Here is a 9855-nt window from a genome sequence, read left to right as displayed (position 1 = left end):
ATATACATGTAAATATTTTCAAAATATATACTGTATGTGTGTATTTATATATACATAATAAATAAACACAGTGCACATACATATAGTATGTAAACTACAAAAACTTTTATTTTGGATGCGATTAATCGCGATTAATCGTTTGACAGCACTAGTTAATGCCCGTAAAATTTCATAATTTTTGCTACAAATTTTAACACCACAGCAAAAACAAAAGTTATGCTAAACATACTGTATATTTTAAATACATTAATAGATAATAAATATATATTTATAATAAATAGATTCATATATAATAATACTAATAAATTATTTTAATTTACTTTTTTACTTTTTAATTAGTTTTAGGTTTATTCCTTAATATTCATATGTATTATAAATCTATATTAATATTAACAAATTCAATTAACTCTAATTACATGTTAAAATAAAAAGTACCTTAAATTAAAACTATTTATAAGATTAGATATAAAAATAATTTAATTTAAAAGTAGTAAATGACTAAATGTTCAAAATTGAAAAATACAACATAAAATACGAATTGTATAACTGATCTAACTCATATAATATTCACTACATGATTATTATATAAAATACATAAGGATCAGGATTTAAAGCTATCAGTTTCACTGAGAAATAACGTTACTTTTGCTGTTTTAAACAGGAAAAGTGTAAGATCCTGATTAGCTATACTATTAACTATATGATGATATGTCCTTACTATATGTGGTATGGTTCTGTAAGTTCTTCTCTAGCTCTCTAGTATATTATTGTAATGGTTTATTTGTGCTTGCATATATTACCTGGTGGGGTGCAGTTGTCAATTGGTGACTGTACATATGCAGACCGACGCTTGGTTGGCATGGGCAGTGCCATCTTTTCCTCTTTATGCTTGGCCAACGCTGCCTGAACTGCCTCAGTGTGGATATCTGAGACAAAAAGAAAAAGAAAAAACTAGTTACAGGCCGTTTTTTTATCTTGGACCTCTGCACTTAGTGAGATGTTAGCAGATGTTTGGTTTTATCCAAAGTGACAGGAACAATCAACCTTGAACATCCTGGGGTTAAATGCTTTGCTCCAGAGTACAAGACTAATTGGAATCTCATTAACTTATTTTCTGTACCTTGATATAAATCAGTAACTTTTGTATATCAGCAAAGCTTCTAAACCAACAGCAGTCGCCCATCAGAGTTTTGGTAATGCTTACATAACAAGGCCCTCAACATAAATTATGCAGTGAAATCAGCTGATTGAATCCACAGGACTGATGAAACTGCTTTCTGACAAGAGTAGGACAGTAACATTTATAATCACATCTGTGGCGAACAACTGAACAAGCAACCTACAATCAAATAAGCAAGCTGCCATCTTGCAATTGCCACAAAGCACCAGAAATCCACAATGACACATTTCATCTAGGCATCCATTTTGTCCAAGTATGACTGCCATGGCAGATGACTAAACAGTTCTTACAAGGATGTGGTCAGAGAACAGGCAAATATTACCATCTGCAGACTCTCTGTAAACCTCACAACCCATAAATCTTAAGTAAAGATCAGTCTATACAAGGCTTGCAAATTGGAGTTCTATATTTTAAAGGTGAAGTGTGTCATTTGTTCAATGTTGAAATACTTTTTAATGTGCAGAGATCACTATAACCCTTACCAAAAAGTAGTATACTTCAAGTTTATTTTAGTAAGTATACTTAAGTAAAGTTCAAGTATATTTTTAAGTATACTTTATGTAGTAAGTATACAAATATCAGTGTACTAGTAGTATACTTGTAAGTGTCACTTGTGTTTTTTGGAAATTCTGTACAGAAGATGTGTACTAGCGCCCCCTACAGTATAACAATGAAATCACGGATTCTAGGAGCACAATTATAGCTAAAAATATATTTAGACTTTTTCTAAGTATAAGTCAAGTATACTTAAATGTCATTTTAAGTATATTTCTGAGAAGTACATAAAGCCCATTTCTGAGAAGTACATAAAAAGTAGACTAAAAGTATACTTTCCTATTTTTTAGTTTAAAAGAAGTATACTAATAGCACACTTGAATAAACTTCTTTTTCGTAAGGGAAGTAACCCATATAAGTAAGTTTATAAGTAAGCCGAGCTGTATATCATTACACCGCCATACATCATATTTGCTGAATGAAATCTAATACTACTTTCATTCTAATTTTGCAGTGCTGCTTCCAAAAATACTGCCTGTTTTGCTCTAGCATGTCACACTTTCTCACAAAATATGATGCATTTTGTAGCTCTTTGTTTTCAACAACCATGTTAAGGAAATATTGTTATGAACTTGTGCTTATGTAAAGTTCTTTGACATTAAATGAAGTACTTGAACATATTTTTCCACTCCTTTGCAGATTGTAAGATGCAATGTGATATATTTTGAATACTTCTATTTGTCACTAAAACGTTTGAATTTTGACTACATATTCTTGTTTTGTGAAAAAAGTACTTAATGGAAAGGTTTTTTAGATATATTTTTGAACTCAACATCAAATAAGCAGAATGTTTTTTTCCAAGATAAAGGGCTGTGTTATTTTTGACGTTAGAGGCAAAACATTTATCAGCCTCTATAATGGCTGATAAAATGAATAGTTTTTTTGTACAGTGGCGCTAAAGGCAAAAACATCACCTTTGAATTTACACAAGACGAACTGACTCACACTATACTGGCTGATAAAATGAAAATGAAATAGAAAACGATTTGTATGTTGTCAGGTTGTTCTAACCTGATCTGTAGCGTTCATCTCTCGTCCCACCGCTCCGGTGTGGACGCCGCGTGCGCCGGTGGCGAGAAGAGGAGGAGGACGAGTTCGAAGGGCCAGGTTCAGGTGCAGAGGCGGAGCTTGGACCAGGAGACTGTGCATCATAGGCAGGAGGCGGAGCTAAATCTGTAGAGACAATGAAGAGACAGTGAACTTCATGCAAACTAGCAGACGCAGTCAATGATTACAGAAAATGGAAGATATGAGTGTGAAGTAGATGTGAAAAGCTTTGGTTTTCATCTCATATATCTCCAGACAAATCAGCCCAACAAATCCTACATATCTTGCATCAGAGACTGTCAATAAAATAAGAGCAATTCATGCTGCAGTCCAATGCATGAACAGTAGAGGGCAGTGCAGAAGGACTCTAATCTAGATGGAACCCTCCAACCTCAAGAGGAACAGCCTGAGAAGATGTTTCATAACCACATTATCATATGAGTTAGTGGACCACTGAGAAAAACAAGGAGAGAGAGATAATATGGCAGAAAAGGAGATGGAGGGAAGAGGGGGCATAAGCAGAGATATTTCTGTAGTTCTTACTTTGTGTTTGTGTCAAGTAGGGTGCTAAAACCTTGGCCCTCTTCTTCTCATATCCTTTTTGTGTGATGTCACCTAAAAAAGAGAGATAACATGATTACCAATTAAAAACATGGACAGCATAAATTCAACATTTCATTTTGAGATACATTTTTGGTCGAACGTTCTTCAAAACAGTAAGACAGATTTTAGTTGGACAAAACACACATCTTTCCACTTCACTTCTGTGTAATATTCAACATGAGGTCGCCTTCCCAAAATTTTTTAAACAGTTCAAATACAAAAATAACTGCATTCGATCACAAAAAAATTAAATCAAGTGACATTTGTTTTAAAAAAGGTAACAAAAATACACCTTAAGCTAATTTATTTATAGCTTAAGTGTCAAAATACTATTTTGGGGTCAGTGCATTTCTTTTGTAACCCAACCAAGGGTATGTGTAAGAAAAAGGGAAAGATTTTACTTTTGCAATGTTAAACAGAAATTAGGACTTAAAATAAAATTGTAAATGGTTGCCAACATATTAAAATAACTGTGATATACACTAATGTTCAAAAGATTAAAAAAAGAAAGGAATACTACTCAACACGGATGCATTAAATTGATCATAAGTGACAGCAAAGGCTTTTACAATGTTATAAAATATTTCTCTTTCTAATAAATGCTGTTCTTTTGAACCTTAATTCATCAGAGTTCCAAAAGAAATGAACATTATCACTGTATTTTTGATCAAATAAATTAAGCCTTGTTGAGCATGAGAAAACAAAAAACTTTTTTTTTTTATTCAAAAATATTTTAAAAATCTTATTGACCCTGAACTGTTGAACAGTAGGGTATAGGCATTGGTATTGTAGTAGCAGATTATTAATAATGATAATGCTAAATAATATCTGGTAAAATACGAGTTCAAAGGAACACATTTTAGCTGTTGATGGAGGAGCTTTGGAAACCCTGGTTTAGAGAAACCCAAACACCCAAATCCTTAAAGATCATCACCATCTTACATTCTAACAGCCAAGCTGATTTGAGTGAGTTAGTGCTGGACTCATGTGTGTGCTTGTGAGTGTGAAAAAGAGCAGAATGTGTAATCTAGTGGGATTATGCAGGATGGAGAGAGCTTTGGTTATGATACGTGAGCAGCTCAAGCTCATTTCAACACATCCCCTGAAGGGGAAAGATTTCAAAAGAGATAACACAAAAATATTTATTATAGTCCCATAGAAATCAGACTGGCCCGTACGCTTAAGCGTTGACAGTAAGCGGCAGAGATTCATGAGACAGGCCACTAAACAAATCATTCTTTCGAAAGCATTTTCAACATTAAAAAAAGGGAAAATAGCGAAAGAAGAGTCAACTCCCATAAGTAATGCTTGAGGACCGAACCCAGACTGTTCTATCACATGTAGCTATGAAGGGGGTTGTGTATATAGTATGATCCTTTCAGTGTTGTTCAGAAAGAGTGGTTTTGAACTGCAGTAAATGAATGTCAACTTTCAAGACAAGTCATTGTGCTTTTGTAAATCAACCGCAAACTAGAAGGTTTTATTGGTGGCCTAAGGTGGTCCAGTCCACACTGAGGCTCAGATGGATTGTGGTTGGTTGTTGGGAGAATGATGATGATGAGAAGTGAGTGACAACAGACTGAGGCAGAAATCTACATTAAGCCTTGACCACTCACTCACACACATGACATGACATGACCTAAAATTAGACATCAACACACATGAATCTATGAATTAGTAACCTGTAACATTTATGCTACAATCCCACCTCAGAATCTCACTTCCACAAATTATAGATCTTAAAAATCATCGAAATTTGGAATTGTATTACTGTCTTTCAGTCTAATACAGTACAATTACCCATTCTAAACCATAGAACCTGCTATCTAATGTCTGAGCAATAATCTTAACCTGTAATCCAGACATTATGCCTGAAATCTAACCTTAATTAGTTCTCCCTCAAAGTTCTACCTCAAAGTTAACTCTTTTAAATTCACATTCCTAAACTGTAATTCAAATATACTAACCTGTCCTGAAAGGTAAATTATTCCAGGACTTAAAGCCAAACTGGTCTGACATCCAAATCTTATTTTTTTAACTAGTATCAATGCAACAAATCCACTCTATAATCCAATATTTATCATAAAAATCTAATCCAAATACTTTTCTAATATGGATCCTTAGTCTGAATTGAGCTGATATCAGAACATCAAGAGAAAAATCTTCTTAATCATGACAGCGCTGTAATCTTGTATTTGCAAGCAATTATGGGCAAAACACCTATGACAAGTGACCTTTTTCAGTACAGCACTTCTTTTCCTGTCTCTGGCATTTTCCATGATTTAGTTTATGCATACATAAACATCTACTGGCATGCGTGCATACACACATACAAACACGTGGGGATTTTCTTGGCCCTGAGAGAAAGGAGGTGAGGGAGGACAGCACTCCTTTAAGAGATAAAGCTACATGAGCGTTACAGTTTGACTGCATTAGCAAAACAGAAATGATTAGAGATAATCTTAAAAAAGTTCCTCTGGCAACCTACAAGTGACTTTTACATGCATATTCATATTAACAGAGAGATTAAATGGAATAATAATGACTTTAGCAAATAAATAAACACATTACCATTCAAATATGTGTGGTCACTAAGATTTTATGCTTTTGAAAGAAGTCTCCTTTGCTCAGCAAGGCTGCATTTATTTGCTTAAAAATACAGTAAAATTGTAACTTTGTAAAATATTAATAATTTATAATTGTACAATTTAAAATAATTCTTTGCTATTTTAAAATATTTTAAGATGTGATTTATTCCTGTGATGCAAATTCTTGATGTTGCAAAAAAAAAAAAAAATCGTTATTGTTAATGGTTTCACATTATGCATTTTCTGTAAAGGTAATTACAATAGACCAAAACCATCTAATCCCTCAGTGGCTTTCTGTACAACAGACATGCACACCAGCTGCTCGGATTGTGGGAAAGTTGGATCTGGAACAGGAATATGTGTGTCTCGCTGACTAGAGTGTGTATGAGGGAGAGAGAGAGATGGACAAACATCTTTTTTTAATTGACTGTGAGAGAATTTGTCTTGTTCTTTAGAAAAGCATTAACTTTCCCTGAATACAATGTTTTCAGATACTCATATCCACCCTCCCTCCGGTGTGCTGCATCACTGGCCCTGAAACACTATGACACCACAGAGCGCTCACAATGACTTTCACTCAAGACATAATACAGCTATCTCTCCATTGTGTCCCTACACACACACACACACACACAGCCTTGGTTACCCACCACCAGATGGTGACTCACCATTCAGCAACTGCCAACACTGTATCACACTGTACTGAAGTTGAATTTCATTGCCCTCCTTCACTGTTCTTTTGTCCACGTCCAACATTCTGTCTTTCCTTACACACACACACACACACACACACACACACACACACATTTCCTTTCCCTCTGGATGATGTCATGTTCTCCAGTGCTAAATCTTCTAGCCTATGACATGGTTTCCTGTTCTGCTGAGAATATAAAAACAGACTGTGAGAGACAGGGAGAAACGCAGACAGACAGAGAGTGACAGTGAAAAAGACACAACAGGGAGTTCAATTCATTCTTATCTGTTCATGGCTCTTTCTGTATCATACAGCCAGATCCACAAACCGGCTTTGAAAACCTGCTCATGGAAACAGTAAAGTCAGGGTTACCAGGGTGTGTGCATGCAGGTGACAACAAGACTCAAATTACCACTTTACACACCTGGGAACATGCCTTGTCAGGTGTAACCTTCCTAATTCACTTTGTAACACAGTATATATGGGGATGATCTGACCTGTGTCTACAGTGTGCTTCACCATGTGCAACTGCAAGTGTAAATGTTGTCAAACTTTATCATGAAGCAACCCTCTACATTGCGAGTAAATCACTCGCATATGCGATTAAATCTTCACTCTGGGCAACGAAATTATGTCTAATATTAGCCAATGGCTAATACATTCTCAGATTTTACTCCCAGTGTGTGAGTTGGAGGCTGAGTATATGATTAGCACAGATATATTTTCACTCACAGAACACTCTGGCTGAACGCTTCTAGTATAGTATAGTATTTCAGTCTGGCGAGTAAACAAAAAAATTTACTAGCCAATGACGATTCAATTGCCAAGGTGTCCGTAGAGGGTTGTGAAGAGGTGTCCAGATCACCCAAAATCAAAATCAAATAAAGTTTAAAACCCTAAAAAGCTTGTAGGACCCTTACAATTTTTTATTTTATTTTTGTTAAAATAATGACATTATTTTTAGGGACAATTTTACTCAATCTCAATCTCAATTTATTCAATTCTCATTAGAGTCTGAATTCAGAGTCTCATTCTCACTAGGGCTGTGCAAATAATCGAACGTCAATAATGCCGGTTCTGTGATTAGTAGTAAATCTCTAGCACGTGCGTTCAGATGGAACGGCATTTACTACACAGAGCCGTAGTTCACTGACAAGCTACGCAATATCGCGTTCATAATCGGCAATGAATAGCCTGCGATTTTGAACGCGATATTGCGTAGCTTGTCAGTGAACTACGGCTCTGTGTAGTAAATGCCGCTCCATCTGAACCCTGCCCTAATTCTCACTATTGTAACATGAAAAAAAGAAAATATATATTTTATATAAAAAACAGTTTTTATTATTACATTTGTTGTACTGCATCTAACGGTAAAAAGTGATTATAAATAATAATTTCAGTATTGAGAATAATGATTAAAAAATTATAAGAAACAAGAATTAGGGGGTGAATGTTTAATTGTACTGAAAATAAATGTCACAAAAAAACTACTGGACCTAATAGTCTTTATTTACTTTTATTTAATCATTATTTTATTTTGTCTTGGGATAAAACATGACACATCCTTACTTTTCCAGTTTTTGCGAGATACACTCCCTTTCTAAGGCTGTTATTAATGCTGATATGTAAAGTTAGGTATCTGAACCAAACCCCAAAAACTTTTTTTTGGCACATAACCCATCTCACGTTGTTTATGCTTTGATCATGAATATTATCAAATTATGTGGCTTGTTGAGGAGAGTTTTTTGTTTCTTGGCAAATATATGACAGATATATATAAAATAAAAATAATAATTAATAATAATATATATATACTGTATATATATATATATATATATATAAACAGACTACACCATAATACTTGTGCCAGCTAGCGACCACCCAACAACAAGCCAAAAACCACTCAACACTTTTAGCAGCACTCACAACACAACCCACTAGAATTTTGCAGGAAAGCACCATTCACATTGTCCTCAGCTATTTATACAATTATGTTGCGACACAAAAATTACACACTTCACCTTCCAGCAGCCCTCTAATAAAGGTCATACTGTGTGGTGTGTGTAATACAGTTCAAAGGTTTTATGGCATGCTGCTTTCGCTGTTCTTGTAGCATATGGGCTTTTTATTGCTTTTAGCTTTATTCGTTATGAATGAGACCGGCGAACTCTACTGTTACCATAGCAACTGTGACTCTAAATACAACCAAAGACAATAGAATACCCAAGACGTGTCACTCCTATAGTTTTGAATGGGGAAAAATGCAACGCTTAACATGGCCGCTCAATCGCAGGAAGCCCCGCCTTCTAAATGAAAGAGCCGATCGGTAATCGGTAAAGTCAGTTAGAAGTCCAGGTTGCTATAGAAACAGTCAGCGCGCTCAGGACTGCACATGCGCACTGGCTGATCTATCCTGAAAAATAAGCTTTTTATAACGCTATCTGAGCAAAAGAAACAACATTTATGACACAGTTGTTGTCAGATTTCATTGGTGATTTCAAATAGGCCTATACAATTTAATCGTAAGCTTAGTAAACAGTTTTGGAGAATTTGATGTTTCCCCATTGAAAGTGATAAGAGCTGCACTTGCATGCCCGAGAGGCATTTCAAAGATGGCCACCGAGTGACATGACTTGTCTTAAAGGGTTAGTTCACCCAAAAATGAAAATTAGGCTGTGTTTTACTCACCCCCGAGGCATCCTAGGTGTATATGACTTTCTTCTTTCAGACGAATCCAGCCGGAGTTGGATTAAAAATTGTCCTGGCTATTCCAAGCTCTATCATTGCAGTCAGCGGGTGTTGCAGTGCTTTAGTCCAAAAGAAGTGAAATAAAAAGCGCCCATTCATAAAAAAAGTGTCTCACACGGCTCCGGGGGGTGAGCAAAGGCCTTCTGTAGCGAATTGATGCGTTTTTGTAAGAAAAATATCCATATTCAAAACATAATAATCACTTTAATCTAGCTTGCACTCACTGTTGTAAACGGAAGCAGTTGACGTATGAGGTTGGCTTTGCGCATGCGCCGCTCAGAAGTGACGCACGCGGAGAGATCGAAACAAAACAACGGTCACTAATTAGAAGTACAAAACGAGGATTTGTAAAGAAGAATGTCAGAGGATTTCGATATAAGCCAAGAGGAGACTGGTTTTCCTTTGCTAAAGTAAGGAAACTTTGCTTCCTTTGCTCCTGT

General features: G+C 35.5%; 1 protein-coding gene across 1 annotated transcript in view; it reads right to left on the bottom strand.

Annotated features, from left to right (window-relative positions):
• The window catches only part of LOC107711059 (disco-interacting protein 2 homolog B-A-like), a 49046-nt gene that overhangs the window by 31148 nt on the left and 8043 nt on the right, over nt 1–9855 (bottom strand). Inside the window, exons 2-4 of the mRNA XM_016515974.1 lie at nt 3326–3397; nt 2747–2908; nt 801–926 (exon numbers count right to left, since the gene is read on the bottom strand). Coding sequence (XP_016371460.1) covers nt 801–926; nt 2747–2908; nt 3326–3397 — 360 coding nt within the window. The remainder of the gene's footprint in view (nt 1–800; nt 927–2746; nt 2909–3325; nt 3398–9855) is intronic.

Source organism: Sinocyclocheilus rhinocerous, unplaced genomic scaffold, assembly GCF_001515625.1.
Source record: "Sinocyclocheilus rhinocerous isolate Xijiao unplaced genomic scaffold, SAMN03320098_v1.1 scaffold85, whole genome shotgun sequence".
NCBI classification, from domain to species: Eukaryota; Metazoa; Chordata; class Actinopteri; order Cypriniformes; family Cyprinidae; genus Sinocyclocheilus; species Sinocyclocheilus rhinocerous.
This window is presented reverse-complemented; position numbering and strand designations above follow the sequence as displayed.